The following is a 19756-nucleotide window of genomic DNA, read 5'->3' as shown; positions in this document are numbered from 1 at the left end:
GTACAGTGGTTCAATATTCATATTATAAAGTGTTGAGGATATTTTTGGAGCGCCAAAAAAAAAACTAAATAACGACTTATTTAGTGATGGCTGATTTCAAAACAATGCTTCATGAAGCATCAGAGCACAGATGAATCAGTGTGTCGAATCTGCTGTTCGGAGCGCCAAAGTCACGTGATTTCAGCCGATGGCAGTTTGACACGCGATCTGAATCATGATTCGATACACTGATTTATTTGTGCTCTGATTCTTCATGAAGCAGTGTTTTGAAATCGTCCATCATTAAATAAGTCGGTATTTAGTTTTTTTGGCGCTCCAAAAATATTCTCGTCACTTCATAATATTAATATTGATCCACTGTACTCACATGAACTGACTTAAATGTTTTTAGTACCTTTATGGATCTTGAGAGAGGAAGTGTCCATTACTCCCTATGGAGGCCTCACGGAGCCATCGGATTGTAACTAAAATATCTTAATTTGTGTTCTGAAGATTAACAATGGTTTTACGGGTGGGGAACGGCATGAGGGTAAGTAATAAATGACAGAATTTTCATTTTTGGGTGAACTATAAATAGGCAAATAGGTGATTAACATACTCACAGAATCACAGCACTCATGAAGATAACAAAAACACAGACACATACACCAGGCTTACACTTTGCACTTTAATCAGGAGTGAAACTATAAATGTGCATTAACAGTCTTTTGTACTTCTGAAGTCCATATAAGTCCTTCAACCACCCATATATTACTGATCACTACTGTGAAGACGATTCTACAAACAAGTGAAAAAGTCAATCTTAAAACTCCATCAGATGAGTATAAGGTCCGTTTGTATCCAGCTTCAGTACTTGTCGGTTTCCATACGTTCCATGTTTGACCTCTGTAACAGTGTCACTGTTCTTGCAGGCTGAGAGTTCACTTTGACAGAGAGACACAAAGCTGTTGTAGAGCTTCAAGCCTTCATCTTTCCCAATGTTGCCATGGTACTGCATCCCTTTTCCCTTTGGCTTTCCTCCAAGTGTGGCTTGGGGTACTATGAGAATACTGCCAGGTAGTGCAAGGACTGAAGTATACTTTCCAGATTCTGTCTCACAAAGCTTCATGTTCAGCAGAGTGTTGACTGAGAGAGAAAAAAACAGATCTTGAATAGCCTATATAATTTATTACATTTCAGAATTCATGCATACAGTATGTTTTATTGCACATGTGAGACAGGAGCAATTGCATACCCATTTTGGGGATTATATCTTCAGTTGCACCTTTGAAAAAGCAGATGTAGATAACCATTCCCCTATTAATCTGAATAATCAGAAATACACTAGACATGTCATCATTTAGGCAAAAACTGGAATTAATTGATATTAATTATATAATTATTTTTCTGATACCTCAACCCATTCAGCTTCACTCTCAGCATCTGGAGGTTTGACCTGCAGTCGTGCATGCAGACACTGCTGGAGAATCACGCGCGCTTTCATGCCGTCATCTGTTCTCTCGGACATTGCTACGAAATAAGCCGACAAATGACGAATGCGATGACTGTGATCAATATAAATAATATATGTGTATTTTGCGTGAACTTCGCTCATTCATTGGTTATGGAAATGAACTCTGGAACTACAGGGGGTTCCGCTTCCGCGTGTGAATCCAAACATTGTACGTCATCAACAGGAGACAGTGCGACGCATATATTTTGGAAAAACTGCTCTGTACTAGTAATGTTTCTTAAAGAAAGAAATTGGTGTACCACTGTAACCGAGCGCTAAACTGATAGAAACGAGTTTCACATTGAAGTCTTTGTTTTGCTCGTGGCATAGTCTGTCATATTTATAATCTTTATAAAATGGTTAAATTACACGACAACTTCAAAAAGCTTTTGCAAATATATAAATTTTCCTCAAATATTATAGGCACTCCGCTATTGCTTAGCAGATGTGTTCCATCATATCAAAATAGACATGAAATCCGTTTCAAGGTAAGTAAATCTCAGAAATACTAGGTACAGGTGCAATTAGTATTAATGTTGTATTATTTTCACATTGTATTAATCATTTATTTTCAGATAGATGCAAAGAACCCAACTATATTAAATTATATAGACTGTAATACTGGTGTCTATTCTCACAGACTTCAGGTGCTGGTGAACGAGCTCTACAGGAGCGACAGAGGCAGCACATGGCACGAGGTTTGCCAAAACAGAAGCCCATAGCTGGAGTCAAGGAGGTCATTGTTGTTGCATCAGGGAAAGGAGGTGTGGGAAAGTCCACCACAGCAGGTATATTTTCTTTTGCATTCATTGACCTTAGTTTGTTTCATTCCACACCACAATAATCTAACAATAAAAAATATGCCTTGGTCAACTGCCAATATTTCTCTTTAATGTCTTCACAGTGAATCTTGCTCTTGGACTTATGGCTAATGATCAGGTAACATACAGAATCCAGATAGCACTATCAACTGTATTAAATTCACACAGTTATTGCACTTAGCTGATTTGCCTTCAGTAATCTTCTTTCATATCACTTTTGCATGTAGAGTAAATCGGTGGGTCTTCTAGATGCTGATGTCTATGGCCCTTCGGTTCCCAAGTTAATGAACCTAAAAGGAAACCCTGAATTAACAGACAGTGAGTGTTGTGGCCACATTTGCTTTGTGAACAAAAATAATAAAAATGGTCTGATCCATTTTTTCCTCTTTTTTTTTCTTTTAGATAACTTAATGAGACCACTTGTAAATTTTGGAATGTCTTGGTAGGTAAATTTCTGAATAATAGTTAGAATAGTAAAATAATAGTAGTGCAACAATGTTATTTTATATAGAGTACCATTTAAAAAAAAATTGGGTCGGTATGATTTTTTAAAAATATTTTTGGTAGAAGTCTCTTATGCTTCTCAGCATAGCTGCATTTATTTAATAAAATACTGTAAAACAGTAATATTATGAATTATTATTATTATTAATGCAATTTGAAAAGAATTGTTTTTGTTTTATTATTTTAATATATTTAAAAAATGTAATTATTTTTTTCATCATCATTACTCCAGTCTTCAGTGTCACATGATCCTTCAGAAATCATTCTAATATGGTGATTTGGTGCTCAAGAAACATTTCTTCTTATTATTATTATCATCACTGTTTCGACTGCTTAATATTTTTGTGGAAACCATGATCCTTTTTTCAGGATGCTTTGATTAATAGAAAGTTCAAAAGAACAACATTTATTTGAAATAGAAATCTTGTGTAACATAACCTTTTTGTAACAGTATATCTTTACTGTCACTTATGATCAATTGAATGCATCTTTGCTGAATAAAAGTCACTTGCTGAATAACTGTCACATTAGATCATCCGTGCTGAATGAAAATATTAATTTCTTTCAAAAACAAACAAAAAAAAGAAAACTATGTTTTTTATTATTATTATTTTGTACAATTTTATCTAAGTGTGCTTTCCTGTCCTCTGCAGCATGTCAATGGGCTTTCTGGTTGACGAGGTCGCACCTATTGTGTGGAGGGGTCTGATGGTGATGTCAGCTATTGAGAAACTCATTAGACAGGTGTGTCATTTAAATTTGCAAATTGCTGTTGATAATGGGATTTATCAAATATATATTTTTCTCCATTGTCCTCGTCCTGCACAAATAGATGTGGTTTCCTTCAAAGGAGTTCAATTTCAATTCATTGGCATATCTTGAATTATTGTACATGCATTTTTGTTTCCATGCAAAATTGGTAATTTTCTGAAGTCTAAGAAAATGATCCAATTTACTCAACATTGTCGTTTCTTTCACTACTGTAATGACTTTTTCTCTTGCAGGTAGACTGGGGGAATCTGGATTACCTTGTGATTGATATGCCACCTGGAACTGGAGATGTCCAACTGTCTATTACTCAGAACATTCCTATAGCAGGTAAGTAAACAAATGTTTTGGCTGATTTGTGGTCTGAAAGCACCATGGATTTTTCCAATTCAGATTCTCATTTAAGGTTTGATTGTCATCTCTCCTATCGGGTGGGAGACAAATGGATGCATTAACGTTTTCTAGTATTCAGAACATTCATTACGAAATCAGTTTTTACAGCTCTAAATCACAATCTATGTAGAAATTGACAGGTTTATTCTTTAAATGACAAGCCTTTCTGTATAATTTATGCGGACTTATGTCAATTTCACCTCTCAGGCGCTGTGATAGTGTCCACTCCTCAAGACATTGCCTTGCTAGATGCACGAAGAGGTGCCGAGATGTTCCGAAAGGTTAACGTCCCGGTAAAGCATTTGCTTTATATTTAAAGGTTTTACCTTTTTTATATAATATATATATATATATATATATATTATATTATATTATATTATATTATATTATATTATATTACATATATTTATAGTAATTGAATTTAGAATGATTTTTAAAACTATATTTTTATTGTTGCAGTTATAGTCTTGGTGTAGGCCTTAAGAATCTTAATATCAGTATCTTTAATCATTGGTTTTTGTTGATTGATGTGCAGATTTTTTGTTTTATTTTATTTATTTATTTATTTTTGCTTTATATATATGAATTTAAGTATGTGAATTGCTCTTTCAGGTGCTGGGTCTGGTTCAAAACATGAGTGTGTTTCAGTGTCCCAAATGCAATCATCAAACGCATATTTTCGGCTCAGATGGGGCTAAAGAGCTGGCTCATACCCTCGGTGTTGAGATGCTTGGTAAGATTGTGTATCATAAACTGTGGCATTTACGAAATATAATACGTAATATGAAGTCAAATTGCATGTAACTAGATTTGATTCAAGTGGATTAGCCAATCTGTGAGGACACACAGTTTCTCTGTTCTCACTACAGGAGACATTCCTCTTCATCTTAACATTAGAGAGACATCAGACAAAGGACAGCCTGTGGTCGTGTCGTCCCCAAATAGCCCAGAAGTAAGTGGATCATAATGGACTCCTGTCTTGCTTTTCATTGTTTGAATTTGGAAACCCTTGTTATTATCAAGAACGGTGGCCATTAAGTGAACTGCAGCCAGCAACTAATTGCTCGTGCTTTCAATTGTGCACACATAATGTACAAGAGACTGAAAGTTACATGATTCAGTGCATCGGTATACAGTACTTACAGCAAAGTTTTTTGAATTCTTTGCTTAGAAGTAAAAAAAAGTTGGAAATGCCTTTTTCAGTAATGAACATCCAGGCTGCTCAGAGTGATGTTTAGATGAATAAGTAAATATGTGCTGTGTGCGTTCCTCTCAATAACAAAATAAACACAAAATGACAACAGTGAGAAAACAGCAGTTAAGAAAGCATCTGATCAAAGCAATGTGGATATGTTTGCACCAGCTCTGCAATTCACCGCCACATGTCAACAGATGACAGATGAGGTAAAATTACACAATTATAATGATAGTTTGATTATAAAGTATATTTGAGACAATAGACTTTATAGATCTGGCTATGTGAGTGTATAATTAGCATGATTAGATTAGCATTTGCATGACACATTGATTACAATACAAAATGGCTCTTTCAGCCTTATCCTGAACATTGTATAAGCATTCATTTAATTTGTCATAGAGCGGAAGAGAGGCTCTCAGGAGCGCGCATAAACGTCAAATCCTTTTGATATTCCCGGCAAAAACGTGCTTCACATAAAAATCAGTCTACAGGCTTTCATAGACAACTTAGGAAGTTGTGGAAGGTCTCGTTTTTTAAAGTTTCGTTACAAGCTGTTCACACATTGGCAAAAAAATAAAAGCAATTAATACATGAGAATTCTTACAGCCCCTTTAAATATATATATATATATATATATATATATATATATATATATATATATATATATATATATATATATATATATATATATAATATACTTGAACACTAAATTCTATTTCTCAAACCACTTGTGGCAATATACCACAAATGGCAATATAAATATTGTATATTTATTGTACATAATTTATCTTTTTTTATTTATTTAAATGCTCTTTGAAACTTTCTAGTTTGTGCCAAAACTTGGTTATTCCTAAAAGGAATCACTGAATTAATATAATATGCCTTTTAAAGTACTGGAGTCGTAAAATGTTAAACTAACCAATTGGTAGATTTCTATCAAACATAGCTTCAGATTATTACAAGTAACACATGTTTGTAGAACTGATTTGAAAAATAAAAATTATAAACTAATTTTCTAATATATTTATGCATATTTATCTGTTTTGCAGGCTGAAGCTTACAGAAGAGTTGCCGCAGCAGTAGTACGGAGACTGGCGAAGCAAGTTAAATGACTTCCAAATTTAATCTAGTCTTGGTGACCTGAGGGAAATATCAGTATTGTATCATTGTCTCCTAATCAACTTGTTTACCCATTTAAATTGGTATCACATGCCAATTAGAATGTTATAATTTATGTACTTTATTTATACACACAGACATACTGTTTATGTTATTTACAGGCATTAAAATAACTAATATTAATAAAATAGTTTTGAGTTTGAACAGTTTGGGAAAATGTAATATTTCATTACAGAATTTAAGTTACAAAACAATGAAAATAATGAAATGAAAACTGCAATTATGATCATATTATAAGCTTTAAGTCGTTAATGTATTGGCCCTTTTAGTGTGCGAATTTAAGATGTGGATCTCTTCCCACCAGAATAGTTGTGTTTACCCAGAAGGAACTGGGACAAAGAGCAGATTTAGTGCTGCTTCAGTCAATGATTTTACTTCAGCTATGTGTCATTCCAGACTCTTTCACTCAACATAATGATGGTCATTACAGATCTTAACCACTTGGTGGCACTGCATACATCTTATCTTGCTTTGTGTTTGATTTATAGGGAAACAAGCTAAATTAAGCATTGCAGTTAAACTGTGACTTTTCCTAATATGATAGTTAACATGATTGGACTCTTTTCTTACTTCACTCCATCTAATAAAGATAAATGGTCCCAGTCCAGTAGGAAGGTGGGATGAAGTTTTCAGGGGATGAGAAAAACAGGGTCACTTCCTGCATATTTTCTCAACTCCCTTGACTCAGCTGAAACAGCCGTATTCAGTCCACCCCTGTGTAACACAGTCCAGACAGACCAGTCTGTGATTCATCACCGCAATGAAGCTATTTTGCTTTCTTTTAGTCTCAATTGCTTAACTGTTCCCAGAAGACCGACCCCATGGTTTCAGCTGTACAATGACCTCAACTCAATTTGGACAGTTTCACATTTGGCGTTATTTATTTTCTCTTTGTTTTCACGATAAAGAAAGCGTTATCCCGATAACATGCCTTGTCTGATGTCACTGAGCACAGTAGTGTGACTCACACTGCCATGAGTGTGTCAGTGAGGTGTGTAAACAGCAAATAAACATCCATTCATAAATAGATGTAGAATTCACCAAAATTCTGTTTGGGAGTATTGTCCCAGAAAGGGAATTTCACAATGAATAGGAGAAAACTGAAAGAATTAACAAAAAACCAGCTGATCCTAGTTCAGACAAATTCCACTATCTGTTTGTCAGAGACTAAGATGGCATATTCAGATCACTTAAGAAGCAACATGATTGAGCATGTTTCAGGCAATTCTTAGTTTTGCTGGAAACACATCGCAGTTTTGTTAAACACATTCCAATGTCCTTGGAGTGTTATCAATGGCATTATAAAAGCAGACTTTGCCCCATGTGGTAAATATGGCTTATAGCTTCTACTTCCTACGGCTATGGAAAAAAATCAATAATTAAATGGGGTAGCTGTACAGCCCCTGTACAGGACAGAGGACAGTCTTATTTCTGTGTCATCTTTGATTCATGAGCAGATAGCATTGTCAAACAAAAGAGACTTAAGGAGGAATCAATTTTTTAATGAATTTTGCTCATGAAAGATCACATGGAATGCATGTTGTGGGTCCATTGACTTTAAATTGTTCTATTTACATTATTTAGAGTAAAACTGAACACACTTTTCAGTTCGATCCATGATCAAACAATATCACTGCAATACTTTAACTATAGCAAGCTTTCTTTGCAGCCTTATGTACATGATGAAGTCTTCATGGCTAAAGTATTGGCTTTATGTCCGTATATTGGTTGAAATGGAGATCTGCACATGTATAATAAAAGACATATGTATAATTGATTAAAATTATGTAAGGTACATGCCTTTTGGGGGCAAGGTTTTCAAATGGAAACCCTTCTCTGGATGGGTTGTGCTTGACCTAGTCCAGCTCCACCTCTGTGGATCTAATAGGTGGAGGGACAGAGTTATGGGTAGTGTTGGGGTGTGGTTGGACCTTTTAGGTCCACCCATTATATCCAGATTATATTTAGAGAGGAGGAACTGGACGACCAGAGAGGGGGAGCTGGACTTCACACTCCACCCATGAATCTGCAGTGAGCAGCCTCTCAAGGATTTTCAAAGCTGCTAGACTGTTGGCATGTATAATATGCCTTCTTTAATGCTATATCTTGAGACCTGGTTCAAAAATATCAGAATGCAATCAGAAATAAAATGTGAAAATTGTACCAATTGTAGGGATACAGAAGCTTGTCAATGGGGCAGCACACTTAAAGGGCAGCTTTGTGTTATTTTATTTACGCCTAAAAGTTTTGAAGTGTTCAGGTACATACTATGAGGTGCATTTAGTCATTTTTTATTAGTTTTTGTTTTTTAAATATTTCTATTTATTTCAATTTTAATTTTAGTTTTAGTATTTTTACTTGAACTGTAGTTGCCAAGGCAACAATTAACATTTTTTGAAGTGTGCACCTCTTATAAAGATTATTTATGTATATATATAAATGCATGTTACTGAATTTTATAAATTGCATATATCTTGCATATAGCAGTTAATATTTTTTTGTATTTTAGCTTTTCTATTTATTCTGTAAAGTAGGATCTTTTCATCATCTGTCAGTTTAACTGTAGTAACAAAATATTAACACATTGATGTTCCTCCCATTGAAAATTCTCATAGGAAGCATGTACTTGAATTCTTCAGCACTTGTTCAATTTTTCATCCTAGCTAAAAACAGCATTTTTAATCTCTAGATTTCAAGATCAGAGAGACAATTTTTGACAATATTCCGCATGTGGCTGTACATATTTGCATGATATCTCTCTCCTGAAGCCTTATCTTCAGTGACCCGGAAACCCAGCCCTTCTCACAGTCCCAAGCGTGGATCCATAACCATGGCAATGTAGCTGTGCTGCTGCTCAGGGTACATAGCAGCAGCAGCTGGTTCCAATTGCACTGCAGCACAAGGAAACGGGAGGAGGGCGATGTATGCTTTAAGAAGCGCCTGAGAGTTGCTTTTGACTCTCTAGCATTGGCCGTCTTTACAATAAACTTTACATAAATCTCTATAAGTAATATTAGCCATATAAAACTATATTATAAGAAGTAGTTTGTGTAGTTAATCAGGTATTTATTAAAAAAAAAAGAACTTGGGGGATGCCCTTCCTGTACATTTACCTAGCGCTTGGCTAATCCAGAGCGATGACTAACCTAATCTTGCACAATCAGGCTTCACACAAAGGGTGTGGACACCAGAGCTTCTCAGCAAGACTCCAAGCACAGCTGACAGTGAATCTGCAGATCTGAGGGGTGTTGGAAGGAGATTTGGGGGTGGGGGGAAGGTAAATAATTCATGATGTAAAAAAGAGAGAGGGAAGGAGATTTAAAGGAGGCACGGCCAGTCACATTAGTGAGGTTTGATGCTCAGTGTTTGATGTACACGTTTGTGTTTTGTGAGCAGTAGCTGCCCTAACGAACATAAATTAAGAACATTAATTACTGCTCCTCTGCATACAGCCTGTGTTGGTAAATTACTAGCATGGCAAAACTAAATATTAAATAAAAAAATTAAAGCCAAAAGTATTTAAAAACTAAAAAAAAAAAAAACTATTCAAAATATTAACAAGTACTACAGTAGTATTTTAATAATACTAAAACAACACTGTTTTGAATCTGAAATTACACAGAAATAGATATTTATTGGCAAACAGAGTTTCAATGGATTGTTTTCAAATGAATATTTTTAGAGGAAGTGATTGCTGCACATGGCTGATGGCCGTAATATTTGAATGCCAAAAACAGACACAATCATGGCACTGTGATGAAATTCACTCTGCAGGCTTTCAAATCACTGTTCAACAATTGTAGTCACACTTACTTAGGGCAGACACAAAGAACCCTGAAGAAAAAAATCATGTTTGTTTTTATTTTTTCAACATTGATGAAATGATTCTTGAGCACCAAATAAGAACAGTGTTTTCTGAAGGATCATGTGACACTGAAGACTGGAATAATTAGCTTTGCCATTACAAGAATAAATTACATTTTAAAATATCTTCAAAAAGAAAATGTATTTTAAATTGTAATAATATTTCACAATATTACTGTATTTTTGATTAAATAAATACAGCCTAAGTGTAAGAGACAAAAACAATAAAAAATCTTACAGAACTTTTACAACCTTTGAATGGTATATATATATATGCAGTATACAAAAGTCATAAATAATTTGAAGCAAACATTGACACCTCTAAAACTCTGACCCTCTAAAAATGAAAACATAAGTTTTGTTTTTTGTTAATGGTGCCAAATTTACAACATACAGTGGTGCAAACGCAAATGTAACTAGGGTGTACCACATGACAAAACAATGATTTCAGACCCAAAGTGGTTGGATTGATCATTTGCATTTACAAAAGAAGAAACTTGACATTTGTGTTGTGTCTCGGGACAGGGAGGGGCCGGCCGCTGACCACAGAAGGCGTTGTCTTGGGAACAGATGCTCTCTAGACAATAGATTTGTTGAACAGAGAATTATTTTATAAAACACAAGCATATCAAACACAAGAGTGTACAGGCTGACCCACCTTCATTCCTTAATTATTCAGACCTACCCATGTCTAGTTCTGCTGGTTAGTTGCAGGGGATCCTTCTGTCTGCCACATATATATCATTTCAAAATCTTTTTATATGAACACCGAAGGAGTATGTTATTAAATTATTTTGGATATGCTAGTGTCTGAAGCTCAACTGACACTCAAAGATAACAAGGAAACAAATAGTAAACAGAATTTTTATTTTAACTGATTTGAAGGCTCATAAGCACAAATGGGGCTTTGCAAATCCAAAAGGTATAGGCAAACAATGGTAAACAATGTAACCGCTCAGTCCCAAAACAAAAACAAACAAACAAACAAAAAACATGGACTACAGATGTTTGCTAAGTTCATTCGTTGATAAATGAACACTCCTATTGACATATTGATGGAGTAAAGTTATGATAAACTAGTTTATGATAAAAGCTATAGGCTCAGAAATGGTTTTAAATTTAACTTTAGACTTTGTTCCAAATCTTTCCATAAGAATAGTTAAAAATTGTGCACAGAGGATAAGACCGGACTTCCTAATCTGTGGTGTTTTTTGTGTCATTGAAATAGCAGCTGACCCTTCATACAACCAGGACAACAGAGCTTCAACTTCCAGCTTTATAAAGAAATTAAAATAGAAGATCTATGCAATACAATATGCAAATGAATATTTATTATAATATCACTTAATATAAAATAAAGCCAGGCACTTCTTTTAAAACTTTAAATTGTAGTATTTGAGAAAAGAAAGACACAAATAAATAAAACAACTTAAAACTCTATGGATAGATAGATAGATAGATAGATAGATAGATAGATAGATAGATAGATAGATAGATAGATAGATAGATAGATAGATAGATAGATAGATAGATAGATAGATAGATAGATAGATATTGATACATTTGTAATGGTTTATTCCTGTTTTTACGTACTTATTTTTGCTATAGCATAGATCGCATTAAGATATCAAAAATCAGAAAGTATTAATCTACATGATCCTCAGAGGCAATCGTGAGCGCGCGTCGTGCCCCCGCGGTGAGCGGAATGGAAAAGTTAGTGTGGAGAGAGTGAGTGAGAGCCGGATCTATCCGTCGCCATTACTGACTGGAATGAGAGGGGAGGGGATGGCTCTCCGATTGAACGCATACCACTCTTACTGATAGAAAAGACTCAAAACAACCACTTTAGGAAAAATTTGCCGATTAAACCAATCACCCACGGGAAACGTAACAAAACTGGGATTTGTCTCGGAATCGCATCCTTGGAAATTAAAGGAAATAGTTGGAATGCCACCTCCTATCTGTGGTGTCGGGAGCTGGGAGCGACCATGTTAGGTAGGGGAATGCACACGGAATATGTGACTTTCTAGCATGCTTTTTGTCGTTTGCTTTACTGAATTTGGTCAAATGTGTGATTTTTTTTCTATGTGTAAGCGGTAGTTGTGTAGCTTTATGTAAATGCTCAGATTTGTCTGTCTCGCCTACAGTGCGTTGTGTCGGTGTCACACTTAACTAGCTCTGGCTAACTGGGAAGCTAGCAAGCAAAGGAAGCATCTAATGCCTTGTTAGAGGCAAGGCCCCTGTCGATGCGAATACAAATAAGCATATTAACCGACACTAAACTGACCTAAATCGCCTTGTTATTTAATACAACAAGCGCTTGTATGTAGTTAATTTGCTGCGATAAAACTAACGTTACTCTGATGTAAAATTCAATGATGGGATTTAAATGCAGTGAATACTGTTGGGTTGAGGTGTTTTGAAGTAAAAGATACTCAAATTCTTGCCAATTTGAAACCCCCGTTCAGTTCGTTGTCATAGCAATCATTGCGAATAATTCACTCGACTAGTTTTGGGAATCGTTGCGTCCACATCTGATCGCAGTGTGGCTCGCGACTCCCCGTAACAATAGCGCTGCTGGTCGGAATTCCTTCTCACCTTCAGCATATGCTTCTGTCTGCTTTACATCCTCGCTTGAGAAATACAGCAGCCGTCATTTAGACACTGATGTCCAGTGGTTCACGCTCGCGAGGTCATATCTCCCATAAATGCGGCCGTTATTTATGAAATTCACAACACAAATTAGGCAAAATGATTTGTTTTTTTTTGTCATCATTTACTCCAGAGTTCGCACGGTCATGTAAAAAATGCCAAATAGCCTATATAATAATTTCAAAAAGTGTTTTTCAAACGCAGAAAATTTAAGTCATGGACATTTCAAAAGTGAATATCAATATGATATGTTGAGCTTTTCCGATATTTCATCAATTAGTAATTGATCTTGTGTAGAGTGAATCGATTTGTGAGCCGACTGTTCTTTTGAGTCGGTTCTTTAAAATGAATTGGTCAGTTCGGTTCCTATAATGGTCTGAAAGATTCATTACAGAATTCATGCGAATCGAAATGTCATTTAAATGTCCTTATCCAGTAATGATAAATGCCTGAAGTGGCATGGGAAATCATTGTTTAAAAATGTGTATGGTTTTTAATTGTAGAATGACGGCCTCAGTTATCATTCACTTTCATTATGTGGAAAACAGATGAAATGAAAGTGACTAAGGCTGTCATTCTTTCTAACATCTCCTTTTGAGTTCCACTGAGGAAAAAAAAAGTCATTCAGGATTGGAATGATATGCGGATGAGTAAATGATGACACAATTTTCATCTATGCATCGCATAATCTTTTAAAAGATTCACTTCAGGGTTTACATTGTCAAATATTGAGTATATGCATATTCAGAAGTGTAATAGTTAATCTATCCGTCCCAACACTGAATTTAATAGCATTTTATAAAATAATTTCTTGGAATTATTTTGTTTATCATGAACAGAATGCTCTTGAGCATAACTAAGTTAATTTGTTGCCTTATTTCTACTTGCCGAGGCATTTTTCTGTACAAATCTTGTCACTGCTGACAACAAGCATAGCTTGCATTATTATTTAAAAAAAACAAAAAAACACTGGGGTACATCAGTAAAAGTATATTTAAGTAAATGAGCTTGTGCCACAGTGTTAGTACTCCTACAAAGATCATCCAGTGGTTGAGCTAGTAATAGTACAGGAGCTCAATAAATCAGATGTGTTGCTTATTATTCAAGGCATCATTTTTGGTTGATTCTGTTGTGATTGTGTCTGTGTTGTCAACAAAGTTATCATGCAGAATATTAAGTGATCAGTGTTCTGCTATTGGAAACTTTAAGCTTTATCATATTGTCGACTAATTTAATATTTTTGTATTGCAGGAAGGTGATAGGAGGGGAAAGAGCAATCATCCGGTACAGATGATCCAGATTAAAGCTACATCGGCTTATTTAAAGGGAGACATGGAAATGTGTCTGCACTAGCAAATGGGAGTACATGCTTGCCTTGCCGGCATACTTTGCTTAGTGTAACAAGCAATGAGAGGGGCAATATAATGGCCAAGAATAAGGAGCCCCGTCCGACATTCGCTATCAGTGTCGTTGGGCTCTCAGGCACTGAGAAAGAGAAGGGCAACTGTGGCGTAGGTAAATCCTGCCTATGCAACAGATATGTGCGCCCCAGTGCGGACTGCTACTACTCAGAGCACACTTCTGTGTTGAGCACAATTGACTTTGGAGGGCGTGTGGTGAATAACGATCACTTCTTATACTGGGGTGAAGTATTACATCGAGGGGATGATGGCCTTGAGTGTAGAATCCAGGTCATTGAGCAGACTGAGTTCATCGATGACCAGACCTTCTTGCCTCATCGGAGCACAAACCTGCAGCCTTACACAAAACGGGCTGCAAATACGAAGCTTCAGTCTGCTGAGAAGCTGATGTACATTTGCACAGACCAGCTTGGGTTGGAGCAGGATTTTGATCAGAAGCAGATGCCTGATGGCAAGCTCAACATCGATGGCTTTGTATTGTGTATAGATGTAAGCAAAGGATGCAATAGAAAATTTGATGACCAGATGAAATTTGTCCACAGTCTTTATTCTCAAATTTCCAAGACAAAAAAACCCATAATCATTGCTGCAACAAAATGTGACGAATGTGTCGAGCAATACCTGAGGGAGGTTCAGACGTTTGTTACAGGTAAAAAGAATCTCATGTTGGTGGAAACATCAGCTCGAGCATCTGTGAATGTGGAACTTTGTTTCAATGCTCTGACACAGCAGATGGACAAAACCCGAGGTAAACCCAAAATCATCTCTTATTTGGAAGCATACAAATCCCAGAGACAGTTAGTAGCTTCGGTCTCAGACAAGTTTGAAAAGCTCATCGTTCAAACTGTCCGAGATTATCACACGAGCTGGAAAATTGTGAGCAATAAGTTGAAAAGCCACCCAGACTATGAAGAGTACATCAACTTGGAAGGCACCAAAAAGGCCAGAAACATCTTTTCAAAGCACATAGAACAGCTGAGACAAGAGCATATCAAGAGGCGACGTGAGGATTATCTTACCAGTCTGCCAAAAATTCTTAATAAGTTGCTTAACAACCTGGAGGAAATTGAGACTCTGAGTTGGACTGAGGCTCAGAGCCTTATGAAGAGCAGGCCTGAGTTTCAGTACTGTTTCATTGAGTTAGAACAAACGCCATGGTATGAGACTGACCACCTCGATAAAACCGATGATAGAAGAGTGCCCTTCGATATCCTCAAAACCATGGAAGGAGAGAGGATTTATCAAAACCATGTCCAGCATTTGATATCTGAGAAGAGGCGGTTGGAGATGAAGGAGAAATTCAAGAAGACGCTGGAGCGAGTGCATTTCATTAGCCCCGGCCAACCGTGGGAAGAGGTTATGTGCTTTGTCATGGAGGATGAGGCGTACAAGTACATCACTGAATCAGATCGCAGGGATGTTTACAGTCGGCATCAGCAGGAAATAGTTGAAAGGGCCAAAGAGGAGTTTCAGGAAATGCTTTTTGAGCACGCAGAGCTGTTCTATGACCTCGATTTGAATGCGACCCCGAGCTGTGACAAAATGAGTGAGATTCATGCCGTACTTAACGAGGAACCTAGATACAGAGCTCTCCAGAAACTCGCCACAGACAGGGAGTCACTTTTACTCAAACACATCGGGTTTGTCTATCACCCTACAAAAGAAACGTGCCTCAGCGGCACGGCCTGCATCGATCTCAAAGTCGAGCAAGTCCTCGCCAACAGGCTAGTTCAGCTGGATCATGGCCGCTCGAATATCTACTACAACAGTGCCAACATTGATAAGGTTAACCTGTGCCTCGTAGGCAGAGAAGGATTGGCGCAGGAGCTCGCAAATGAAATCCGAGCTCAGTCCACTGATGATGAATACACCCTTGATGGGAAAATCTATGAATTAGACCTTTTGCCTGTGGATGTCAATTCTGGCATGCTTTTGAACCATTCCTGGATATCGACTTTCAAGCCCCATGGGTTCTTTTGTGTCTTCAGCTCTATAGAGTCGCTTAATTACATTGGTGACCGCATAAGCCGGATACGAGCTGAGATTGCCCAGAGCAGAAGGGATAGGTATAGCCAGCCAGTGCCATTCATTCTCATTCTAGCAAACCAGCGTGACAGTGTTTGCAAAAACATGCCTATTTTAAGGCATCAGGGCCAACAGCTTGCAAATAAGCTACAGTGTACTTTTGTAGATATACCTTCCAGCACTTTTCCCAGGAAGTTTAATGAGTCTCAGATAAAACAGGCCCTCAGAGCGGTGTTGGAGGGATTGAAGCACAATTTCGACATGATGAACCCCATGCCCTCAATTAAAGATCTGTCTGAGACAGATTTACGGATAGTCATGTGTGCCATGTGTGGAGATCCATTCAGCGTGGATCTCATTCTCTCCCCGTTCCTTGACTCACTTTCCTGCAGCGCCGGACAGCCCGGGCAGTGCAACACGTTGATCCTGGAGAAAATCATCGGCGACAGTCGCAGACGCATACAGGTCACTGTGATCTCCTACCACTCCTCAATTGGAATCAGAAAGGATGAATTGGTGCATGGGTACATTCTTGTTTACTCAGCAAAACGAAAGTCTTCCATGGCTATGCTGAGGGCGTTCCTGGCCGAAGTCCAGGATGTCATTCCAGTTCAACTGGTGGCCATTACGGACAGCCAGGCAGACTTCTTTGAGAATGAAGCGATAAAAGAGCTGATGACTGAAGGGGAGCACATTGCCACGGAAATTTCTGCTAAGTTTACCGCTCTTTACTCGTTGTCCCAGTATCACAGGCAGACAGAAGTTTTCACGCCATTTTTCAATGAGGTCCTCGAGAAGAAGAGCAACATTGAAAGCTCCTTCATGTTCGACAACAGCAGAGACGGAACAGGCACAGGTGAAGATGTCTTCCCGCAGTCACCTCATAGCCATTCACCTGCCTACCAATACTACCCTGACTCTGAGGATGATGGGGAGGGTCCGCCACCTTACAGCCCAATAGGTGATGATGTGCAGCTGCTGCCTAATCCTAGTGAACGGAAGTACAGAATCGACCTAGAAGGAAATGAGTACCCGGTTCACAGCACACCTCTTGGTGATCACGAGCGTAACCACAAAGTGCCTCCCCCAGTAAAACCCAAGCCCAATGTGCTGCCCAAACCCAATGTTAAGAAGCTGGACCCCAACCTTCTGAGGACCATTGAGGCTGGAATGAGGACCACCAGGTGGACGCGAAGTCCAATGATGGGTCACGGCGATGACCTTGAAGCATCCGACAACTATGCAGAGCCGGCTGACACTCTTCTCAAATTGAAAGGCTTCAGTGATGATATATATGCCGTACCAGAAGATGCACACGGCAGATCTGGCAAGATCCGCAACTCGTTCGGTGGACTCGCTCTGCACGGGGATGAGGAAAATGGCTTTGACTCCATGTCTAAGTCTCAGGGTGGCAGACGACCTTCTAAGTATAAACATCGTTCAAAGATCCTCTTCAGCAAAACAAAAGCTTATCAAAGACGAGTGCACTCAGATGTCAGTGATGATGAGTCGGGGCCTGCAACGCAGAAGAAGAAGAAAGGAAGGGGCAATCGAGGAAGTGAAGAAGATCCACTTCTCTCACCAGTGGATCCTTGGAAAGGAGGGATAGACAATCCAGCCATCACATCAGACCCAGAGCAGGATGATAAGAAAATGAAGAAAAAGAAAGCACCAAAGATCAAGGAATCCAAAAAGGTGAGTTAGTATATATATTTTTTAAACTTGTACTCAATTATTACATAAAACTCAAAGAATTATGAATCATATAGGATTAGGTACCACATTGACTAATATTATAGATTTCTTTTTATTTATTTGTTTGTGCCGATGTTGTGTATTTAATTGTGCATGCTCATTTTTCTTATTTTAAGATTTAGATTACCTTTGCTGTCATCTAAAGCTCACTTAAAGTTAATCTTTTAAAAACAGTTATTTAAATGTGCTATTAAATTACATCTTTTACTCTCCAAAATGAATATCAATTTTTAATACTGTACATTATAATGTTGTGATTCCTAAATTTAGATCAAAGTTTAGGTTTTTGTATTTAATTTAATTTATTTTTAGTTTATTTATTTAGACCAGTTAGTAAAGAATTTTAATATCATTATTTGCCAGAATTTTCATATCTGTGCATTCTTTAAAAGATTTCCAAAAATATTTTTTTTTTTTTCAAAGATGCTTATGAAGAAGTTGATTTATAAGATAATTATAGTTTCCAACATTATCCAATTTAAACGCTAACAGCAGGCACATTGAAACATGATTGTTGTCAGCATGCATTGTAGTGGTCATAGTATGTAATGTTATCTTTTCTCAACAGACAAAGCCAATAAAGACCCCAAAGCCATTGTACCCACCAACTCGAAGAAATTGGGAGAGCAACTATTTTGGGGTGCCTCTTCAGAACTTGGTCACTCCTGATAGGCCCATACCATTGTTTATTGAGAAGTGTGTTGACTACATTGAGCGAACAGGTAAGTTTCCTGTTATTCTAAAGCTGAATAACTAAATATAACATCTGAAAATGTGTAAAAGTTTCTTGTCAGTTCTTCGTTTGAAGGCTGTTTGAGAATTGTATCTTTATTGTGTGAGTTTGCAAGAAGAAAGTGATTTATGTTAGCCATTTTTGTTCTTGGCATTTTTCATTTAGTAGATTGCAGTTTTAGTAACATTTGCTAAAAATTTGTCCTTCCTGGTCCTGAGGTGCTTTACTGAAAATTGTACATTTGTGCGTTTCAAATTGCATACTTTGTGAGCTTGATACAGTCTATATTTTAAAGCACAGAAATTCTGTATGTGGTTCAAATGCTATCAATGAGTAAATGAATGAAATCCATTACTCTGAGGTAATAAATTCTGACACAACAGGAAGTTGATGGGCAGGGGAGGAGGGAAAATGATTGAATGGATTTTTATGGCACGTGTTATGATGATCTAATTTTTCCCAGAGTACTTTGTTCAGTTAGACTGTGGTTTGCATTTTCATGGACTCTGCAAATGATGTGTAAAGTCTGAGGCCCAGCACACATCTTAGCCACGGGGTGTGCTTAACATAATTTGTGGACGTGCTGACCATATTTGGACTCGAACAAAGTCTTCTTCATATGCATAAAGCAGAGATAGAGGCCCTTTTACTGTGGCTGTTTGTTTGGTTACAACATGCCCTTCAGTAGCTTGTTCTGTAACTGTGTTCAATGGAAACTCTGAGTAACAGGGCTGTCAATAAATCCAGCTGACCCGTAATATAGCTTGAGGTTTCATTAGCGAGTAGGTGACACACACATTCTGTCATTCAGGTTGGTTGTGGTCAGATCAGTGCAAATTATGCATGGATGACATATACGTTGATGTGGTTTCTTAAAGGAAATTATTAAGCTGCTGTTTGTGGTTTTTATGGTGTGTACTGGAAGTGGGCAAAGTGTCTGTGGTGAGTGTA

At 37.3% G+C, this 19756-nt stretch overlaps 3 protein-coding genes across 7 annotated transcripts in view; 2 read left to right on the top strand and 1 right to left on the bottom strand.

Moving 5' to 3' along the window:
* Window positions 1-510: 510 nt before the first annotated feature.
* nubpl (nucleotide binding protein-like) lies at window positions 511-6487 on the top strand. Of its 4 annotated transcripts, none has more exons than XM_067367310.1 (12): window positions 511-529; window positions 1916-1980; window positions 2133-2280; window positions 2397-2431; window positions 2541-2631; window positions 2716-2755; window positions 3471-3561; window positions 3822-3915; window positions 4186-4271; window positions 4591-4711; window positions 4848-4930; window positions 6226-6487. In XM_067367310.1, the coding sequence occupies exons 3-12, from the start codon at window positions 2181-2183 to the stop codon at window positions 6286-6288; spliced, it is 804 nt and encodes a 267-aa protein (XP_067223411.1). In that variant the 5' UTR covers window positions 511-529; window positions 1916-1980; window positions 2133-2180; the 3' UTR covers window positions 6289-6487. The 4 variants fall into 4 exon arrangements, with proteins under 4 accessions (XP_067223411.1, XP_067223409.1, XP_067223410.1 ...); XM_067367309.1 differs by lacking the exon at window positions 511-529 and adding an exon at window positions 1726-1821; XM_067367308.1 differs by lacking the exon at window positions 511-529 and having other exon boundaries at window positions 1662-1980.
* Window positions 654-1594, bottom strand: dtd2 (D-aminoacyl-tRNA deacylase 2). Its single transcript, XM_067367313.1, has 3 exons — window positions 1394-1594; window positions 1235-1304; window positions 654-1125 (listed from the first exon to the last, which is right to left on the bottom strand). Exons 1-3 carry the CDS (start codon window positions 1592-1594, stop codon window positions 803-805), a joined length of 594 nt encoding a protein of 197 aa, XP_067223414.1. The 3' UTR covers window positions 654-802.
* A 5445-nt stretch (window positions 6488-11932) lies between the features above and the next one.
* Window positions 11933-19756, top strand: part of arhgap5 (Rho GTPase activating protein 5) — a 38780-nt gene continuing 30956 nt past the window's right edge. For both annotated transcript variants that reach the window (XR_010892534.1, XM_067367785.1), the window contains exons 1-3: window positions 11933-12214; window positions 14123-18012; window positions 18641-18794. Coding sequence is in view for 1 of the 2 variants with exons in the window: in XM_067367785.1 (XP_067223886.1) it covers window positions 14296-18012; window positions 18641-18794 (3871 nt within the window). In the remaining variant the exon portion in view is untranslated. The remainder of the gene's footprint in view (window positions 12215-14122; window positions 18013-18640; window positions 18795-19756) is intronic.

The sequence above is a fragment of the Chanodichthys erythropterus genome, chromosome 18 (assembly GCF_024489055.1).
Source record: "Chanodichthys erythropterus isolate Z2021 chromosome 18, ASM2448905v1, whole genome shotgun sequence".
NCBI lineage: Eukaryota > Metazoa > Chordata > Actinopteri > Cypriniformes > Xenocyprididae > Chanodichthys > Chanodichthys erythropterus.
This window is presented reverse-complemented; position numbering and strand designations above follow the sequence as displayed.